The sequence below is a fragment of the Suricata suricatta genome, chromosome 14 (genome assembly GCF_006229205.1).
Source record: "Suricata suricatta isolate VVHF042 chromosome 14, meerkat_22Aug2017_6uvM2_HiC, whole genome shotgun sequence".
NCBI lineage: Eukaryota > Metazoa > Chordata > Mammalia > Carnivora > Herpestidae > Suricata > Suricata suricatta.
The window spans coordinates 46,575,638-46,598,061 of record NC_043713.1 but is presented as its reverse complement, the minus strand read 5'-3'; the positions used below and the strand labels follow the sequence as shown (position 1 = coordinate 46,598,061).

The 22,424-nt window shown below is 42.2% G+C and overlaps 1 protein-coding gene across 2 annotated transcripts in view; it reads right to left on the bottom strand.

The window, feature by feature from the left end:
* Window positions 1-22,424, bottom strand: part of ANKRD29 (ankyrin repeat domain 29) — a 52,017-nt gene that overhangs the window by 15,214 nt on the left and 14,379 nt on the right. For both annotated transcript variants that reach the window (XM_029922629.1, XM_029922630.1), the window contains 4 exons: window positions 18,331-18,429; window positions 13,264-13,362; window positions 10,219-10,317; window positions 6,441-6,539 (listed from right to left, as the gene is read on the bottom strand). In XM_029922629.1, the coding sequence (XP_029778489.1) occupies window positions 6,441-6,539; window positions 10,219-10,317; window positions 13,264-13,362; window positions 18,331-18,429 (396 nt within the window). The remainder of the gene's footprint in view (window positions 1-6,440; window positions 6,540-10,218; window positions 10,318-13,263; window positions 13,363-18,330; window positions 18,430-22,424) is intronic.

Below are 22,424 nucleotides of genomic sequence, written 5' to 3'. Positions count from 1 at the left end.
GGGAGGGGAAGAGGGAAAGAGAGTTGGGGAGAGAGAGGGATGCAAAACTTGAGAGACTATTGAATTCTGAAAATGAACTGAGGGTTGAAGGGAAAGGGGGAAGGGGGAAAAGAGGTGGTGGTGATGGAGGAGGGCACTTGTGGGGAAGAGCACTGGGTGTTGTATGGAAACCAATTTGACAATAAAATTTAAAAAAAAAGACTTTGGCTCAGTGTAGACAGAGGTGGTAGTGAGGGCTGGTTAGAGACTAAATAAGCTGATGAGTTAGTAATGAGTCCCCCACACTTGAGGGGTTTGCTGGTGGCTGATTACCACTTATCAGGATTGCTAGAGAAAGGATTCATGTGCTGGACAGATGATTACACAGATGACTTGGACTTATAGTTCCTTCTGACTTGGTTATCTCCTGGTTCCATCTGATATAATATTTTTGAATATTGTCTAATACATTTTGATAGATCCTGGTATGAGATGGCGCATATGACATGATTTGTATTGGAAACTAAATGTATATCATTTTAGTTAGGGTCCTAGAGATTTCTTAGAAAAAGAATTAAAACCTTCCATAGTCATGAGTATATTTAGTAGCACTAGCTTTTTGCTTTTGCAGCTTCTAGTTCTCACACTTAGGCTTTTTCCATCTCCAGTTTCAAGCCAGACAAAGTCTTAGGGACCAGTTCTATTCTAAGTTGGAGGTCCAAGAGATATAAGGAATCTGGTTAGTAGCAGAGGGGGTTCAATATCAAGAAAACTTTGCTACCAGTGCTATCCTGACCCAGAGCCTATTTCTCATTACTGGGTCCCTGCTTGGTGTCTCCAGTCCAGCAAATAGGTCTGTAAAAGATGTTACCAGATGCCTCCATTGCTCAGCCTCACCCCATTCTCCCTACCCACAGGTGATCAGACCAAGGATGGACAGGCCAGCCAGTCCACTGTGGCCTGGTGTGCAGAGCCTAGTGGCAACAATGACATGGCTATCCCAAGAGTTTGGTAGTCTGACCTATAGGGACTATATACAAGATGAGTAAGCAGAAGATGCTAGAAATAAAAAGGAATAGGGAGAGGAAAAGGGGTGAGAGGGGACTTTGAGATGACAGGGGCTACATGGCTCATGAGAGAAAGAGTGCAACCATGATTCCTGATGGGTTTTCTCTTCCAGTGAGGCCAGGATGAAATAGAAATGATAATGGCAAAGGTACCATAATTATCCTGGTTTTACAGATTAAAACAACAACAACCCAGGACTTCATCAAAACAAAAACTTTGTAGCAAAGGAAACAACAAAATTAAAAGACGTCCTACTGAATGGGAGAAGATATTTGCAAGTGACGTATCTGGCTAAGGGTTAGTATCTGAAATATATAAAGAATTTACACAGCTCAACATCAAAAAACAAATAATCCAATTAAAAATTGGGCAGAAGACATGAACAGACATTTCTCCAAAGAAGATCTAAAGATAGTCAATAGCACATGAAAAGATGCTCAACATCACTTACCATCAGACAAATGCAAATCAAAACCACAATGAGTTGCCACCTTATACTTGTCAAAATGGTTAAAATCAACAACACATGAAAGAACAGGTGTTGGTGAGAATGTGAAGAAAAAGGAATCCTTGTGCATGGCTAGTGAAAATGCAAACTGCTGCAGCCAATGTGGAAAACAGTATGGAGGTTCCCCCCAAAATTAAAAACAGAATTACTATACGATACAGTAATTCCACTACTGAACCCCCAAAATACAAAAACACTAATTTGAAAAGATATATGCACCTTTATATTTATAGCAGCGTTACTTACAATAGGCAAGATATGGAAGTAATTCAAGTGTCCATCAATAGATGAATGGATAAAGAAGATATAGCACACACACACACACACACACACACACACACACACACACACACTGGAATGTGACTTAACCATAAAAAACTAAAACCTTACTATTTGCAATGACGTGGATGGAGCTAGAGGGTATAATGCTAAGTGCAGTAAGTCAAAGAAGGACAAATACTATATGATTTCAAAACAAAAAAAGCTAAAGGAAAAGAAAGAGAAAGACAAACAAAAGACCAGACTCTTAACTATAGAGAACAAACAGATGGTTACCAGATGGAAAGTGGGAGGGGGGAAATGGGTGAAATGGGCGAAGTGGATTAAGAGTACCCTTATCACGATGAGCACTGAACACTTTATGGAACTGTTGAATCACTATGCTGTACACCTGAAACTAATATAACCCTGTTAACTATTACAATGATAAGGAAAGAAACCCCAAAACCCCCTGAAATTCAGAGTGTGACTCACTCAAGGTCATGCAGTTAATAAGCAAAACAGACTGTGTTTCATTTCCTTAAGATATCCACATCCCTATAACTCACAAGCTGCTGCTCCACCCCCCACCCCCCCAACCCCCCGGCCACCTGCATCCAGCTCCCTACCTGGCTCTTGCAGGTCCCTTACCAGTCTGGGACTGGTGTCCTGGCCCTGAGCCTGGGCCCGGCATCTGAGTCTTGTTCTAGTTCACAGCCACTGATCACTATGTCTTCTCCCTTCCAGGCCTCAGTGGAGCTCTCCTCAAACCACAGGCTATCTTCCGGAGTCAACACACCTTTTCGGCGTGCCAACCACGTGCAGAGGGCATGCAAGCAGGAGGGCCTCCCTGTTGCTGTCTGCTTCTACATCCAAGACCTCAGGACCCTGCAGCAATCTGTTGGCCCTGCTTTCTCCCACTGCCCATCACTGGGCTTGCCCCTCCAGGTCTGCAACCTGGGAAGGCCATCACTATCCGGGCCCCAGCTTCTCTGCATACAAGTGCAAACCGCGGCTAGAGAGGGCACTTTATGAGATGGCCTTTCAGCAGGCTTCAAGGAGATGCTGATTAGCACACTGAGACAGTTAGAGATAGGTGATGACAGGCCAAACTTAGTCCTGGGTAAACACTCAGACCTTTGCCACTCTATGAAAGTATTGTTTAATAAGGTGGATAAGTTGCGCTGGGAAAAGTATATGTCAAAGCATTTTGTTGACAGAAAAACAGATGAAATAGCCGTTTTAAGCTGGTGATTAAAAAGACTTGACTTGTACCAACTCTACTTGGTGAGGTCATGTAGAAAGAACTGAAGATAGGTTTTTAGCTTCACTATAGAGTACAATAATCTCTGTGACTCCTGACCTCTTTTTAAAAATAAATTATTTTTAAAAAATGTTTAATGTTCATGTATTTTTGAGAGACAGACAGAGTGTGAATGGGGGAGGGGCAGAGAGAGGGGGAAACACAGAATCCAAAGCAGGCTCCAGGCTCTGAGCTGTCAACACAGAGCCTGAAGTGGGGCTTGAACTCACAAACTGTGAGATCATGACCTGAGCCGAAGTCAGATGCTTAAACGACTGAGCCACCCAGATGCCCCAACCTCTTTATCTAGGACAAACTAAAGAGGAAAAAATTTTCAAGTTTCAAATCAAGCATTTAGTCTTTCCAGTCTACCTGTGGCTTTATGATCATGATTCCTTGTCACAAAAGTTCGAGAAAGGTTTTCCATTAGTTTGTGTATGATAGAGTTACAAGGAAAAGCCATTCCTACTACAGTGCAGATTCCCTGCAGCTCAGAGCAAATGTCAGCTGAATCATTTCAATCAGCTTTGTTAATATCCTGTTGCAATGTACTGTAAATATCAGGACCCCATAGAGTGGCTGTGAAAATAATCATAAGTCAGATTTATCTAAAAATATTAAGAAATAAAATCTGGCAAACATCTTTGTCTTTATTTTATACATTCAAGAATCTTCTGGGTGTGCCTGGGTGGCTCAGCTGGTTAATTGTCCAACTTTTGATCTCAGCTCAGGTCATGATCTCACGATTTGTGAGTTTGAGCCCCACATGGGGCTCTGTGCTGACAGCTCAGAGCCTGCTTGAGATTCTGTCTCTCTGCCCCTCCATCACTTACTCCCTCTCTGTCTCTCTCTCAAAATAAATAAACTTAAAATTTTTTTTTTCTGACAATGACTCAATGTGTCAGTTGAGCTTTCAGAATAAAACACTGGTTTCCAAATGCCCTGCCAATATAATATTCTACCATGCACGGGCCATTTTAACGGAATCTTTTAATCAGATTTTTTTTTAACCTTCTCATAACTTGTGACAAAGTCAGTGGGGACTGCTTTCACTTTTGCCATATTTATGACACTGCTTGCTTTCTAGGAAGGGAGTTAAAAATGCAGAGTTTACATTTTCAAAGAAGACAGAACATGGACTAGTCTGACCTGGCTAGACAGCCTTTTATTATCAGCTCACAATGGATAATAAAAAGATTATAACTTGAGGGTACAATGGGGTGAGTGTACCCTATAAAAAGGAAAAATTCCATTGTTTCCCCCCCAAACTTATTTTATAAACATGCTTTTCCTGAATAACAATCTTTTCAGGGCTGGACTCATAATTCAAAACAATTGCATTAGATGCAGTCTTTGAAAGGTTGTGTCACTTGATTTTGACACAAAGGTGGGGTCCTCCCACTGTTGGACCAGTCATCCACTTTGACCAGGTCATTCTCAGTGTGAGGACTGGAAACAGGCATGGGAGTTGTGGACATCACGGCCCTGTTGGCTCACTCTTTAATTTCTTAGCTTCAGTGTCATCACATGACTTAATTTAGGCTTCAGTGGACACAATGCAGGCAATATTTGAAATACTATCTTTTCTATCAACTTGTTTTTTTATGAACAGTACCTTAGTATATGGTTGGTACTATTTTATTTCACAAATTGATTTGTCAAAGTTCCAGAAATTATTTTAGAAAGATGTACAGAAAGGCCCAATAATCTTGACAACCTTTCATTTCTAATTTCACAGCGGTATGCTCAATAATGGCCTCCAAATCAAATGTATGCAATCTAAAAATTACCAGTTCCTTTTGTTGACCTTGGCAAAAAGAAGCCTCTGATTCAGAATCAAATCAACACTTTCAAAATAAGAAGGGCCAGCAAGAAAATACTAAACTCCAATTCCCAAAAGGCAACTCTTGGCACGTACGGAAGTGCAACTTTTTCTTAAAGTTTCCTTTCCCAAGAGTTTTCCTGGGGCCATCTAAATCTAAGAATATCTTTAAAATTCTAAAAATGTAATCTCACCTTCATAGTGTCTGGCAGATGCTGAGTGCTTAAGAAATACTGATTGAATACTAAATAAAACAGCCATCAAAAGTGGGGAGCTTGAAGAGATTGCCTGGATCATCTTGCCCAGCCTCCCAATTTTCTGATGAAGTCAGAGAAGTCTGACTTCACTTGTTCACAGAGAGGCTGATTCACTTGTTTAAAACCACACGGCTAGTTATTGGCAGAGCTGGATCTAGAACTTTTTCTAATGTTTATTTTTGTGAGAGAGAGCACGAGCAGAGGAGGACAGAGAGAGAGGGAGGACAGAATCTGAAGCATGCTCCAGGCTCTCAGCTGTCTGCACAGAGCCCCACACGGGGCTCAAACCCACAAACCACAAGATGATGATGACCTGAGCCGAAGTTGGATGCTTAACCAACTGAACTACCCACGCACCCCTGCACTTTCACTTTTAAAGACTGAAGAAGCCTGGGGCGGAGACTTTTGCCATATTTATGACACTTTCAGACCAACCTTCCCTGCGGGAACAAATGGGCATTCTCATATCAGGTTATATTACACTGGGAATCTGCCTGAGGGTCACTTACTGGTAAGAAATCAGCTTGATTTTTCCTTAGAAAACTACCTTTAAAGTAGTGTTACTATAATCTGAAATGTTTTGTTAAAAATAAATTAATTAGTGCCGAAATCATTCCTATTTAAGAGAAGCTAATTAGAACACTTCAGATTTGGATGGTTCCTTACCCTTTATAAAGTGTGACCTGTATGACCTTGTAGTTCTGTTCCTTTAAGTAGAAACTGGTTGATTTGCCAGATGTTAGCTTGCTCATGGTAAAAGTGGTCTCAGTATTATAATTGTGAGGGATGGAGGCACGGAACCCATGAATGATTCCCACTGGGCTAATGGGCTCTTCTTTGGTTTGGTGGGAGAAGAAGTGGGGGTAAGAGATAAGGCATCATATCAGCGGGGAACTGAGCAGGGGCAAGGTTACCTGACTCACCTTTATTTACCTATGTCCCAGGCTAGTCCACTCTCATGACCTCAGGGCAGCCATAATTTATTTGAACAGGAGGTGGCTAAGTAGGCACTTGACCTCAGACACCAAACACCCATGTTTCAAAAATAGTAAATGGTGAAGTCAGCCTGACGTCACAAGCTTTCAGGTGAGCCCAAATCAAAGAGCAGGAGAAACCCCAATCAAAGATTAACTTCATCAGAGAGGCAGAAGGGTTTAAAGACGCCCAGAGCTGACTGGTTATCTTAGGCGCTGCCCCAGGACAGCAGGCCCCACCCACCCTCCCTTCTGCCCACGCGGACATTACCTGCCTTGGCTGGTTGACTTTGGCTCCTGAAGACAACAGTAATCGAATAACATCCAAGTACCCACCCTGGGCGGCTAGGAAGAGGGCCGTGGCTCCATCCTGAGACAGGTCAAAATGAAAGGGTTAAAATCAGCTCTCACGAGTTTATTTTAAAAGACAATTGATTTAAAATCATATGTTTAATAAAACTTTCCCACTTTGTTTTCATATTCATTGTTAGTGTTTTATTCTCTGAAGAGCAGTTCTAAAATATCACAGTAAGTCAGGTTAAAAGGTAAAGTTTCAGTCTTATAAGGATAAATTATACGTAATGACCGTTCACTCTACAAAATCTTGATCACGATGCTTACAATCCACCCACTTGCCGGTAGCACCCAGCCTGTTCAAATAGCCAGTCATCATTTTTCTCTTGTCTGTGTTCTGCAGACAAGACGTCTCATTAGCTGTCTTCTGCTTTTGTTGTGTGACCTCAGGGTTTATCCCCTTTTTAATTAGTTTAAAAAATACCTACATTTAACGTAATTTTCCATTTCATTCTTTTGTCAAGAGCTAAGTATTAGTTGAAAAGCAAACCAAAAAAAAAGTCTATTAATAAACAACAACAAAGTCCTTCAAACCTATTTGGTATATTTTTATGTATCAGAAGTAAAGGCGTCCTTTTTTTAAATGTTTATTTATTTTTGAGAGAGAGAGAGAGAGAGAGAGAGAGAAACAGAGTGTGAACAGGGGAGGGGCAGAGAGAGAGGGACACACAATTTGAAGCAGGCTGCAGGCTCTGAGCTGTCAGCACAGCTTGACAGCTTGAACCCGTGAACTGTGAGATCATGCCCTGAGCTGAAGTCGGACACTCAACTGACTGAGCCACCCAGGTGCCCCAAGGTGTCCTTTTAATTAGATCTTTCCTACCCCTTTCTTTTTCTTGTCCCTTTATCAATAAACACCCCAACATGCAGTTTCTCTAAGCTTTGAGACAAAAGATGCTTTCAGGACAACTGCCCTTGTAAGAATATCCATGAACTTGCTCCCTGACAGCCCAGCGGACACCAACAACACCTGTAAACAACTAAGCAACCCTGCACAAAACTCCAAAGCAAGTGCTTGCTTCCAATTTTCTTTAGTGATTTTGTTTGTTTGTTTTATTTTTTTAGGTTTATTTATTTTTGAGAGAGAGAAGCATGCAAGCGGGGGAGGGGCAGAGAGAGAGAGAAAGAGAGAGAGAGAGACAGAGACAGAGACAGAGACAGAATTGGGTGCAGGCTCCAGGTTCTGAGCTGTCAGCACAGAGCCCAACATGGGGCTTGAACTCACGAGCTGTGAGATAATGACCTGAGCTGAAGTCAGATGCTTAACTGACTGAGCCACCCAGATGCCCCTGTTCGTTTGTGTTTTAACTGAGTGTCTGTGTCTTCTGCGCATTTCTTCTTTATTAAAGACATGTCAGGGGTGCCTGGGTGGCTCAGTCAGTTAAGCGTCTGGCTTCCACTCAGGTCATGATCTCACAGTTCGTGAGTTTGAGTCCCGCGTCGGGCTCTGTGCTGACAGCTAGCTCAGAGCCTGGCGCCTGCTTCGGATTCTGTTTCTCCCTCTCTCTCTGACCCTCCCCTGCTCACGCTGTCTCTCTCTGTCTCTCAAAAATAAAGAACATAAAAAAAAGTTTTTAAAAGACATGTCATTGGTAGCATCAGCTAATACAGAAGTCAGTTCAGAGCATGCATCCTCCCCAGAATGTCACTTCTCATGGTGTTCACAGAACGTGGTAAGCTTCATCATTTTTAGACCGCAGTGGAAAACCTGAGCACATCCGAGTGGAAAACACCTAGCTAACCCAGTTAATTACCACTCCTCCCACCAGAAATGTTAACCGCAAGTAAAGATACAAAGCACATTTCCCTGCAAGTCCAACCAGGTGGACGGTGCTAGTGGGTATCCCCTGAGCTGCCAGACTCCTCCTAAGGCAAGTTACTCAGCCTGTACAGATTTTTAAGCAGATGTTTGGTAAGGGGATAAAATGTTCAGCTCCTTCTTACTGTGTGCATTGCCACAGAACACCCACCATGCTCTTAGCAGCTATTAACTCTTGGGAATTTTCTAAAATGGATATCCAAACATCACATTTTTCTGTGTATTCCAAATTTCTGTTCCTAGAAGCTTGCGGGAGTCATTGACTGGGATCTCCTGCATTTCAGTTGTTTTTAGCAGAAACATTTACATTTGGACTGTTTGGGTAAGTGTAAAAGGAAGTTCAAGTGCATTAAATTTCTTGAGTCACTTTATAACAGGAATTTACTACAGGAATGGGCTCTCCCCAAACTCTACGTTTCTAAGATCACGTGCTACTCTGATGAGTCTTTTGGAAGAATGTTATCTAACAGTGCAAATATGCCAGTCCATTTGGATTGCCGACTACTAACGGTAATGTTAGGAATATCACAACTCATTTCCTTTTCCAAAACTTGGGCTCTTCCTATCCAACCCCCACACACATATACTCATACGTGCTCTCAGATATACTTCATTATACACAGCCAAAGGAACAGTCAAAGCTGTAACCTGTGTTTCTTAGACGTGGGCACACATCAGAACCACCTGCTTCTCAGTTGTGTCCTTGGAGATTCTGGTTTAGTTGGTCTGGAGTGGGCCTGGAAGGAATCTTTTAAAGCTCCCTACGTGATTCTAATGACAGCCAGCGTTGAGAACCACCCTTTCAGACCAGTGTCAAGTGATTCAATCATTCAGCTGGGAAAGCTGCAGGTTCAAAGGGTGTTACAGATTTTGAAGTGCAAAGGGTGGCGCTAGTGGCTATGTGCTTCGGAGAGGTCTGGGGTTTGTCAGTTAATCATGTAAACTCAGGAAAGCTCCTTCAAATGTAAAATGTCACACCTACACATCTCATTACATGGCTATGAAGGAATACTGCCATAGGGCTAAATGGCTAGTAATGATAGCCTAAAATGTGATTCCTAGATAATTGGAAGTAGGAATTCTTCCACTCCTCACCATGAGATTCTGTCAAGTCACTTCATCTTCTCACATTTTATTTATTTTTTTGTCCAAAAGCAGAAAAACGTTCATCATAAACCCTATGGAATTACAGGGACAATTAAAAGAGCCTTTGGGTAATGTGCTAATTGCCAATTAGCTGCAAACAGACCACGCTAGCAGTAGCTGCCTTTCAAAGCTCAATGGTGTCCATGCATTTCACAGGTTTTCAACTACCCAAGCTCACTTGTCTTCCCAATAATTTAATTTCTCCTTTTTCTGTGCCCTTCCTTCTCGATAACTTTGTAACAGGAGCATTATTTTGGTTTTCAGTAAGTCCATATGCTGTGCTTGTTATGTTATGAATAAGCAAGTGTCACAAAGTTTTTGAAGATCCTAATTGCATAAGTTATATGAAATATCTCACGTACAAGAGATTTAAAAGGGTATAACCAACATGGGTAAACACGATTATGTGTTTCTATACAGAAAAACCTCATCTGGTTAACTACATCTTTTCCTTTGATGTTTCAGATTAAAGTTCTACTGTTCATTTAAAAAAAAAATTTTTTTTAAGTAGGCTCCACACCCACAGTGGAGCCCAACACGGGGCTTGAGCTCACAATCATGGGGCCTGAGCTGCAAACAAGAGTCAGACACTCAACCAACTGAGCCACCCAGGTGCCCCTAAAATGTTTTTGAAGTTGGCATTTCTGGCATCCAAATTTAGACTGCAATAGTACATGTGATGAGTGGATGGGCAAGGGCCCACCTAATGTCCTGTTGAAAGTGTACTCACGTAAAGTTGGTCGTGGATATTGGCTCCGTGCTTCAGCAGGGTCTCAACCACCTGCATGTGCCCATACTGACTGGCGGCCAGCAGGGCAGTGCCCCCATCCTGCAAGGTGTAAACACATTAGAATCAGTGCAGGCACCTATTTACCAAGCAGGTGCTCCTCACATCATGAGAGCTTTGGAAAAGACATTTCCCATAGATAACAACCAACTCACTTTTCCTCTTTTATCTCTTTTGCTTTATAATCATGACCAGGTTCATCCTAAAGACATCATTATGTTGTACACATGGATGACTTGTTAGAGATAGATTACAGTTATTGGACTGTGTTATTATGAATAATTCCCTGTGTCAAATTCAGAAGCATCTATTTGCATCTCAATAAAGGAAACAAAGAACAGGAAGTCTGTACCAATCAGTTCTGTCTTGGAATTTCCTGAACAATCTCCTGTGGCTTCTGACTAGAGAACTGCTTGACAAACGTTGACTTCTCTCTGTGGTTCCCTCCGGCTGTGGCCTCTGAGATTAAGGTGATTTACGGAGTAACCTTCTGGGGCCATTGTCTTCATGGGACAAGGTCTGCATTCATTAACAGTGGATAACTATAGCATATCCCATGTGCCTCTCACCATCCTATTTGGCATTTTCTTTGGAACATGTGCCAATCTGTCCAGGTCTCTTTTGAAATGTGTGCCCTAGAACTAAACAGAGCACCAAAAAGTAGATGCGGTCTGATGTGGAATGGGACATTCCTTTTTCCATCCACTCCATGTTTATCTCAGCTGCCTAAATTAGAATTAGCTTTTATGTCAACCACATCGCCCTACTGACTCATTGAGTTTGTGGTCAACTGAAACCGTCAATGGTTTTTCTCAGGTGCTACAGCTAAGGCATCATCTTTTCCCATCTACAATTGGTGAGCTGTTTGTTTGGCTCTGTGAATTGGTAGGTGGACATCTGAGCTAATTGTAAATAATGCAAGAACACGGCATTTGGTTCTAAAATACAAATCGGAACTATAAGATAGTATGGTTTCTAAATTTGGGCGTAGAGTGTTTATCCACCTGCCTTCACACTCCCACCCTGTGATTCGGTAGGTCAGGGGCTTTCTGACCAGTCACATGAGGGGACTGTGGTGTGCAAGCAGCAAGTGGACCTCACTTGGAGAAATGCTGTTGTAGGAGCTCCATTGTTCACGGGCTGCAGGGGGCGGGGGGGGGGTGTTGGGAGGAAGGCCCTTGAGCTGTGATTTGAAGAGGGGAGAAGGGAGGATGGAGACTGGAGGGCTGAGGCTGATGGTGGGGGCAGCTGTGGGTGGAGTGGGTGGGCAACAAGAACTGGCTTACTAGCAGCAATGAGCACCAACATTCCCACATTTTTCTCTGTCAATTTTCTCTTTGCCTAATAAGGTAAGAGAAGAGCTAAAATATGGTGATTATTATAGAAGAGCTGGTATCTTTTATTTTTAAAGACACATTTTGGGGGGATATAGATTCAATAGTGATGAGAACAACTGTGTAAACAAAGGCAGTTCTGATGACAGGATCATATAAAAACTCAAAGCCTCTGAACATTGTCTTCTTCCCATGGAAAGTTCTCAGATACCTGCGGCTGACCTAATGGAAACATTTGGAATTACGCTCTGGGCTCCACGTTCCATGGATTTCTGGGACAGCACAAACTGGCTCACAGACAGAGGCTTTAAGCCAGCATTGACTTGTTAACCAAGACAGAAGCAGCCATATGGCTGGCTGTGCATGATCATTCTGACTTCAAAGTTCAAACAGTTGAAATTTCCATTTGTAGGGCTTTACTTTCTGTTCTTAGTTGTATGACTTTTATAATGAAAAAGAAAATGATAATTAATATAAAAATACATGCGACACATATATTTTGGATTACTGTATATTATATTCGGTATGTTTGGAGGCACATGTACAGTCCAATAGGTTTCAGAACAGACCGATCCTATTTGAAATTCACATCTTATAGAAATTCACAGCATCTTAGCAGATAAAAAAATCCATTGGAAACCCCCCTGATACACAAATATCACCTACAATGGATTAAGAAAGCTTAAAAGATTCCATGTAGAGCAAATTTCTGAGAATTTTTTGGTTATGATTAGGCTAGAAATAAGTTGACAATTACAAAAGTGATAAAGCAGTTCAGATTCTATTATAAGCCATTATCTTGTAAAATCATTATGTGAACACAAAATTGATCTTTCAGCAACCTCAGTTTCCTTATCCATGTGTCATACATGAAGAATCAATGACTTCTTTAAAGGAAGAACCACATTTCCTTGCCTGTTTCAACTGTAATCATGTATTATATATTTCAATGAGGATATCTCAGAAAGCAAACTATCAAATCACCCTTCTTAGAAATCTCTCAGATTTGGGATGCCTGGTGGCTCAGTGTTTTGGGCATCCAACTTCCACTCAGGTCACAATCTCGTGGTTTGTGGGTTCGAGCCCTGCATTGGGCTCTGTGCTGACAGCTCAGACCCTGGAGTCTGCTTCCGATTCTGTGTCTCCCTCTCTCCCCCTGCTCACATGCTCGCTCTCTCTCTCTCTCTCTCTCTCTCAAAAATAAATAAACATTAAAAAAAAAAGAAAAGAGATCTCTTAGATTCACTAACATTGGCTTAATACTTCAAGAGCTCCTATCACAGCACTGGGATTAACCCTGACATGAAAAAAAGCACATTAAAACAAGGAAACTTCTGAAGCCCCCGCTACTGTTATTCACTCTGCTAACAAAAGTTCGTGTCTCAAAGTAGAAAGCTACCAGTACAAGTCAGAATTTAAATAATTCTCCAAAAACTCTCCAGTTGTGAGCCCAGAGTGAAAATGTCATGTTTTATATTGAATTCCCTAGGACTACCTTTGAACCATGACAAGTAACTTTGTCAAACCCAACCTTCTTGGGCTTGAAAATCTTATAAAAAGGGAAGCTCAAATTCATACTATCGATGAAGAGAAACGAATATTCATGACTACTGAAATTCTTCAACAGGATTTGAAATCAAGAAAGTTCTCTTACTTTGGTCCTAAATTCAGTGGATGCTCCAAATTCAAAGAGAAATCTCACGACATCATTATGTCCTTGCTGGGCAGCAAAGAACAGGGCAGTTGTACCTGACTGGGAGAGAGCAAGAGGCTGGTTTTTAGATATAACTTACACATTTGCAAACAAAATAAAATATCCTTTTACGTAAGCCTTCTAGCCTAGGAGGTGGCTGCATTTGGACTGATTATATTTCTTGTTCAGAGAAGTGCGAACACAACAGGAGAATGTATTGTTGGTGCAATGGGATGAATGTGGACCCAAAGGATATGTCCCGATACTGATTTCTGGAACTTGTGAATATTACCTTATGTGGCATGAGATGTGATTAACTTAATGATTTTTGAGGAGGCACTTATCCTGGCTTAGCCTGATGGGCCCTAAATCCAGTGACAACTGTCTATGAACAGCAAGGTAAAGACTCACTTGACACAGAGGAGAGGAAAAGGCAATGTGGCCACAGAGGGAGAGATGCAGCCATAAGTCAAGGAATGCCCACTGCTCCCAGAGGCTGCAAGAGATAAAGAATGGGTTCTCCCCAGGGCCTCCAGAGCGGGTGTGGTCCTGCAGACACACTTTGAATTTTCTGGCCTCCATAATCCCCAAAGTAGAAATTCTGTTATTTAAGCCACCTAATTGGTAATAATTTGTTACAGCAGCCTCAAGAAACTAACATGCTTGGTAACATGGGCATTCATTCACACAGGGAAGAATTCCAGAAGAGTTCTGGTTACAAAGTCTAGCTCCCCAGAGGAGAAAGCTACCAGTGCAGAAAGTATCTCAGGTGTTCACTCAAATGGGCTCAAAGTATTTCTCAAAATAGGGCATAGGAACAAGAAACAGCCTGATACCAAATCTTAAACCTATCACTGATACTCTGAGACACACGTTTTAGCATCCTCTCTTCCCAGCCATTTATACAAGCCTATTCAGAGACTGGTAGCCAGATCATTGGGTAACATGAACAAATTCGTCATACCACTCTTGTGGGCGATACACAGTTTTCATATAAAGACACTCTTCACTCCCGTGCCTGGAGCATGGATGAAGTGGACACGACACTGTCCCAGGCACAGTGAAGAGAAAATCCTCCTTCCATGGCTTGCTTACCTGGAGGTGTTAAAGTGGTAGGTTCTTACCCAGGTGGGAGAAGCCAGGAGGAGTGTGCCTTAAGGATCACTGATCACTCTGAAGCTTATTCTGAAGTGTGTCTGTATGTGTGTGTGTGTGTGTGTGTGTGTGTGTGTGTGTGTGTGTATGTTTGTATTCATGTGCGTGTGCATGTGTGACAGGGAACAATGAGCCCAGCCATTGTGGCAGAACACATGTGAATAACTTCATAGTCATGACCATCTATCTTGGGGTATGCCCCCAAGCAGTCGCTGCCCCAGGGAGGCATAGGTAATGTGATCATTCCCAGAGCCTTTCAGCCTTCAAGGCAGGAGTGATTTTCTCCTTGGTTCCCACAGAAACAAGTGGAAGCATCCTCTCATTGCTTTCCTACAGTGGACGACAGTGGGTTCCAGAAATCCTAAGATGTAATCAGGTCTGGATGAAGAAACTTGGCTAGAAAAGGAAAACTCTCATCTTTTTAATAGATACTAAATTTGAAAAACTACCAGGGAGGGGCACCTGGGTGGCTCAGTCAGTTGAGTGTCTGACTCTTGATTTTGGCTCAGGTTATGATCTCAAGGTTGTAGGTTTGAGCCCTGTTGCTGAGCATGGAGCCTGTTTGGGATTCTCTCTCTCTCTCTCTCTGACCTTCTTCCCTGAGAGCTTTCTCTCTCTTTCTAAAAAAGAAAGAGAGAAAGAAAGGAAGGAAGAAAGAGAGAGAAAGAGAGACAAAAGAAACTACCAGGGAGAATTTCTAGAAATTGTTTCTTCGCTAAGAAAAAAGATTTGTTTTTCACTGGTTTTTTTTTGATATATTGATTAAAAAGTCATATTTCAGCACTTTGAGTCAACTTTGGGGTATACAGGTAGTGTCAATGACTGCACACATGAACGTAGCATCTGTAGACAATAGGAGTCAGACTTCGTGACAACTGTATGTGCAGCTCTTATGCCTGAGAGCTGCAGCCAATGTTGCTGGTTCTCTGAAGCAATGGTCTCTCAGGATCATTAGCTTCTGGTTCTTACAAGCTCTGTATGTCTAGATACCTAACCTTAGAAAACAATGACAGCTACTTTTTCAAAAAATAAATGTTTTGATGTGGATTAAATGGAAAAAAATGAATTAAGAATGAGCCGAGGTTTGGGTGCCTGGGTGGCTCAGTCAGTTAGGTGTCTGACTTTGGCTCAGGTCATGATCTCATGGTTGGTGAGTTCGAGCCCTGCTTTGGGCTCTGTGCTGACAGCTTGGAGCCTAGAGCCTGCTTCAGATTCTGTGTCTCCCTCTCTCTCTGCCCCTCCCCTGCTTGTGCTCTCTTTCTCTCTCTCATAAATAAACAAACATTAAACAAAAAAATTTAAAGAATGAACCAAGGTGGAAGCCTGTTACATGGGTGAGTTCCATAGCACTCTCAGCTTGCCAAACAGATGAGGTGATGTTGAGACCTCTCTTTAGCAGCTCTATCACCAGAGACTGGCATGGCTGCAGGAAATTCAGGGGACCACTGGGAACTCACATAGCATGATCATTTGAGCCACAAGATTACCTCTAAATTGGACACACTTTGGTAAGTCCTCAAGGGCCATTTTGTTCAATGCACAATAGTTTCCATACTCAAGAATGTTAGTTTAGCAACTGGAACCAAACAGATCAATATAAAACCATACATTGGCTGGAAATCAAACGAATGTTTCTCTTCTCTTAGCTTTTCACAATTGTTCTAAAGAGATTTTTGTACATGTTGAACTTGCCCTTCAGCATAGAGTTTTTTGAGTAAGCAGATCTGAATCATATTGTTTTTATTAGAGAAATTCTGTCTTTTCTTTAAAGATCTAATAAACCAAGGCTGTAAAGCACAATGGAAAAACAAAAAGATTAGGGTAATTTCAGACTATAATTCTAAATGGGCCCAAACATTCTCCTCCCAGAAGGAAATTAGCTGCTGACATGAAAAGTGGCCTAAAACAATGCTCCAGTGTTGTGGAAATTGTTCAGAAGAATCTGTCTGTGAGAAGATTGATTGGATTTACTACAGTTTCTCTGAGCAGCTTCTCTTGATAGACCAGGCTTGCTGGCCCAGGGCTATGGAGAACCAGACTCCAGATTCTATCTATCAAATGCCAGTCTTCCATGGTCCACAGCCAAGGTGACACCCAAAGGGGAGCGGGGGCGGACTTCAGATGACCCATGGACTATCCAGCCGTCACACCGGGGTGTCTTCATTTGCTCCACTCAGGGGTAGGAGTCCAGCCTAGAAGATGGGGTGTACTGACATGAAAATTTGGTTATTGAATCATCCTTTCTGAAACAACTGTAGGGCAGGCCTTTGAATCAGACTGGATCAAGGAAAATTAAGTGCTCCAGTTTGGTTTGGAGCTTGCCTCAGGATGCCATCTTGTGTCTGAGTCAGTGTGGACTGAGAGGTCAGATTTGCTTCAGGGATGATCTGTGGCTGTGTCTCTATAAACGTTAATTTACAAGGCCCTAGATTAATTCTGCTCAGAAATAAATGGATCCCCCTCAGACCGGAATCCCAAAGTATGTTAAAATGCCCAGCCTCCCACTGCTTTTCCATACTGGAACAAGAACAGACATTCTAGCGAGACTGAACTCCCAAGATGGCCCTTGAATGAACTAATTCATTTTAGTCCAATGTTCACCACATGGCTTTTTTGGGGAACAGAATATTAGTTTAGCAACTGGAACCAAACAGATCAATATAAAACCATACATTGGCTGGAAATCAAACAAATGTTTCTCTTCTTCTTATTATTAACAGCTTATTTAACATGTGGCCAGTCAGAGAAGCCCTTTTAAATAATAGAAGGTTGAGACAGTCTAGCAAGTGAGCCTCATTCAGAACAGGTTGATGGGGCACCTGGGTGGCTCAGTTGGTTAATTAAGCAGCCAACTTCAGTTCAGGTCATGATCACATCATGGCTTGTGAGTTTAAGCCCCTAGTTGGGCTCTGGGCTGACAGCTCAGAGCCTGGAGCCTGTTTCGGACTCTGTGTCTCCCTCTCTCTCTGCCCTCCTCTGCTCACTCTGTCTCTCAAAAATAAATAAATCTTAAAAAAAAAAAAAAAAAGAACAGGTTGGTGGGGTGCCTGGGGGGCTCAGTTGGTTGAGTGTCTGAATTTGAGCCTCACATTAGGCTTTCTGCTGTCAGTGCAGAGATCGCTTTGGATTCTCTGTCTCCACCCTCTCTCTGCACCTCCCCTGTTTGCATTTTCTCTAAGATAACTAAACACTAAAAAGAAGAAGAAGAACAACGACAACAACAATAACAACAACAACAGGTTGGTGACCTAATCCTGTGAAAAATGCAATGATCTCTATGGAAGCCCTATAACTGGGGTGCCTGGGTGGCTCAGTCCGTTAAGTGTCTGACTCTTGATTTCAGCGCAAGTCATGACCTCATGGTTCAAGACTTTGAGCCTATGTTGGACTCTGCACTGATAGAGCAGAGCCTTCTTGGAATTCTCTCTCTCTCTCTCTCTCTCTCTCTCTCTCTCTCTCTCTTTCTGCCCTTACTCTGCTTGTACATGCAAGTGTGCATGTGCACTCATGCTCTCTCTCTCTCAAATTAAGAAATAAACTTTTTTTCCCCCAAAATGAAAATCCTGTAACTTCTAAAGCACCTCATCCCAAGGGATGAAAGAGAAACTGATTTAAGCTTGGGAGGAAATGTCTGAGTGTTTAAGGAATGTAGTTAGAGGTCTTGTTACCTCAGACTATAACACATGCTTGAGAACATTCATTCAACTGAAGTAGAACCAATGGTCCATTCCTGAGCCTTATTTTAGGCATAATAAAGCCTGCAATCTGGGCTTTGTCATGTAAGAAAAAAGCAATGATTATTCTTGTCTTCCTTGCCGATTCACTACTGTGAAAATTTGAGTCATTCTTATTCAAGTGTAAAAGGCGACCTACCTCTCTCTGGAGATTGATGTCTGCTCCTTGTAGAACCAGTTCCCTCACGCAGTCTATGTGGCCGGCATAGGAGGCCACCATGAGCAGCGTGGTGCCATGCTAGACGGAGGACAGACAGATGAACAGTTAGCCCTTTATATGTCAGACAGGATCCTGGAGAAGAGGCTGCAGAGAAGTCAGCTCCCCTTGGGACATGTCCAAGTGCAAACTTTCCCACAGTAATAAAAGCATCTCAGGCAGACTAGACAGGAAAAAGCAAAGCGACACATTGCTGAGGGAATTTTTAATTTAAAAATTTACTTAATTCCATTACCTTCAGAAGTGGTCCAACTGAACCATAATTACTGTACTTTAAGGCAGTAGGGATGTAATGGTCTCATTTTATGATTCCTATTAAATGATTCCTGAGCCAAAACACTGTTATTAATGTAAAAGATGGGTTAAGTGGTACCAGTTGGCTTTCTGAGTTTAGAAGTCTTTATTTTAAAACTGATTCAGGTAAAGATAAAAGGCACCTCAGGGAAATGGGAGACCACAGTAGTCAGTCAGGAGGCCTGGGGCCTCTGTCCTCAAGCAACAGTGTAACCTGAGGGGAAGTTGCTTATAATTCTTGGGGCTTGTAGTTTACTTTACAGGCATTTTGGAGGGTTTGGAATAGTGATCTTAACCACCACCCCTGCATCTGCAGCAACCTGCCTTTTGGGGGTGGACAACAAGAGAGAGATAGATGGTTCTACACAGAAGGAAGGCTCGTGAGGTGTAGGATGGTAAGTGACTTACAAGCCTCATTTTAATTTCATCAGTGGGATTTTGTAGGAAGATGGTAGAATTGAATGGTCACTGACACTATGATCTTGGGCTACTTACAGAACCTTTCCAAGGCTCACCCTCCTCCTCTGTAAAATAGGGAATAACAAAAGCATCTTCTGGGTTACATTAAATGGGTAAGTGAGATAATGCAGGCAATGTGCTCAGCATAGTAATGTCAGATATTGATTCATTAAGTGTTAGACATTGAAACATTATGATACTTCAGTAAATGTTAGGTTATCATCTGGCTTTTGCGGATTCTGTGAACGACAATACTAATTTTGGGAAAGTCTTATTTGCTATGGATGAAAAACAGTTAGAGTGAAGAAAATAAAAGCTAATGGCCTCATAGAAGTACTCTCTATTTTTTCTACCTCCATGTGACCGTATTTGGTATTTGAATGCTAGACATTTGTGTAGGGTGTACCATCCATTATTAAGTTGAACACCTTTCTCTGTATTTTCTAGGATTAGAGTGGTATGTGGAAGTTGGTATTACTAACTTCCTCCTGAAGGTGAACAACTTTTATTTATTTAGATTGCAGATAGAACAATCCTTGAATTAGTACCAATCTGGGGGGTGCCTGGGTGGCTCAGTGGGGTGAGTGTCTGACTCTTGATTTCAGCTCAGGTCATGAGCCCAGGATTGTGGGATCGAGCCCCTCATTTGGCTCCATGCTGAGCACGGAGCTTGCTTAAGATTCTCTCTCTTTCTGCCCATCTTCCCCACTGGCACACTCTCTCTCTCAAATTAAAACAAAACAAAACAAAAACAATGTAAAGGATTGCTGAGCTCACCTTGTCCCATAGTTACAATGGGAGTATCAATAGATACACAATGGGATTTACAATAGATAGCACTCAGATTGGTGTAAATAACTGAAAATGACCCAAAGATTGGAAGAACAAACTCCATAATGAAAGGTAGAGAAGAGCCCACACTGAAGAGGGTAGGAAGGGTGGAGATGTGGTGGGAAGCTAAATGGACCACTTCTGTAAGCAGGGAGTGGGGGGGTTGGGCTTGGGAGGGAGTTGCCGGAGAAGGAAGGGAAACAGACTATTCCACCAGGGAACCTGTATGTGGAAGATGAGTCCTCATAATATTTGGCTTTGAAAACTAGCGGGACTGAATTTCTGGACTTAAATCTTGGAGTTTTAAAAATCAGTAGCTCAGCTCTGGGAGAGGCTGGAGGGTGAGGAAAAACTGAAAACCTCGCCCTTAAAGAGAAAGCACCACAAACAGCCCATGGAGCACAGAAGCAGCAGTTTGAAAAATGCCTGGGATATATGAGGAGATTTACTTTTCTCAGATGTGTGCTGGAAGAGCATGGATCACTGGAGACTTCTTCAAGAACAAAGGAGCTGGCAGGAACCATTTCCTTCCCCTGCTCTCCGGCAAAAACATAACCACCTGCAGGAACCAGTGCAGCACCCACAGTCACGACCTAACGTGCTAATGCCACTGCCCCTTCTCCCCTGTGCCTGCTGTGGATCTACCCGCCCTAACACGCTCTTGACAAGAGTCTATTCAAACCAGGGACACGGGTCTGGTAGTGTGTAAGCAGCCCCGATAAGGGCCAGCACCACTCCAAAGTGAATCCTGCCCTGAGGAGAGGGAAAGATAACTGCACAAAGCAGTAATACTGAAGCCCCAACAGTGGGCTGAGGGCAGACAGCTGGTCTGATTGCAGGCCTCTCCTACCAACAAAAGATTCTCTGGATAACCTGGGGAAAGTACACTGCAGTTTGGTGCTACTGCATTTCTGGCAAATACCTAGTATGACTAAACTCAAGCCCAGGATGGCCCCAGACTGGCCCACTAACACTACAGGGACCAAACACTGCCCAAAACAGGCAAAGAGAGCCACTTCAGATGCCTGAATTGTGTAAAAAGCATCAGGTTCTGGTGAATAAGGGACACTGCACCGCACGCACTACAGGACCTCTTCTTCTCTTCATAAGGCCACTACTTTCAGGAGCAGGAGATGTAACTAATTTTCTTAACACAGAGAAACATACACAAAGAGTTAGACAAAATGAGGAGACAGAGGAATATGTCTGAAATGAAAGAACAGGACAAAATCACATTAAGAAACCTAAGCAAAATCGAGACATATTATGCCTGATAGGGGTGCCTGGGTGGCTCAGTTGGTTAAATGTCCAATTTCGGCTCAGGTCATGATCTTGTGGTTTGTGAGTTCAAGCCCCATGTCAGAGCCTGGAGCCTGCTTTGGATTCTGTGTCTCCCTCTCTCTCAAAGATAAGTAAAAAATTTAAAAAAATATGTCTGATAGGGAATTTAAAGTAATGGTCATAAAGATACTCACTGGAATTCAGAAAAGAGAGAAGGACATCAGTGAGACCCTTAACAAAAAGATAAAAAAGAATCAATCAGAGATGAACACAGTAAATGAATTTAAAAATATACTAGATGGAATAAAGAGTGGATTAGAAGAAGCAGAATAATGAATCAGTAACCTGGAGGACAGAGTAATGGAAAGGAATCAAGCTGAGCAAGAGAGAGAAAAAAATATACAAAATGAGAATAGATGTAGGGAACTCAGCAACTTCATCAAGTATAATAAAATTTGCATTATAGGGATCCCAAAAGGAAAAGAGAGAGAAAAGGGGGTAGAAAACTTATTTGAAGAAATAAAAGCTGTTCACTTCCCGAATCTGAGGAAGTAAACAGAAATTCAGATCCAGGAGGCACAGAGATCCCTCAACAAAATCAACCCAAGGAGGTCTACACCAAGACACATAGTAATTAAAATGGCAAAAAGTAGTGAGATAATTTTAAAAGCCACAGAGGAAAGAAGAAAGTTAAGTACAAGAGAAATTCTGTAAGGCTTTCAGCAGATTTTTCAGTCAGAAAAATCTTTGCAGCCCAGAAGAGAGTGCCATGATATATTCAAAGTGCTGAAAGGAAAAAATCTGCAGCCAAGAATACTCTACTCAGCAAGCCTATCATTCAGAATAAAAGGAGAGATTTCCAGACAAACAAAAGTTAAAGGAATTCACGACCACTAAGCCAGTCCTACTAAACCAAAATTCATGACCACTAAACCAGAAATGTTAAAGGGGACTCTTTGGAAAGAAAAGGCCACAGCTAAGAGTAAGAAAAGTAGGAAGCACAAAAACAGCAAAAATAAGTAGATCTGTAAAAACTAGTCAAGGGACTCACAAAATCAAAGGATGTAAAGTAAGATCTAAAATGGGGGGGGGGAGGGGGAGGAGCAAAGAATGAGCATTAAGTGACCATCAGTGGAGACCACTATATGCAA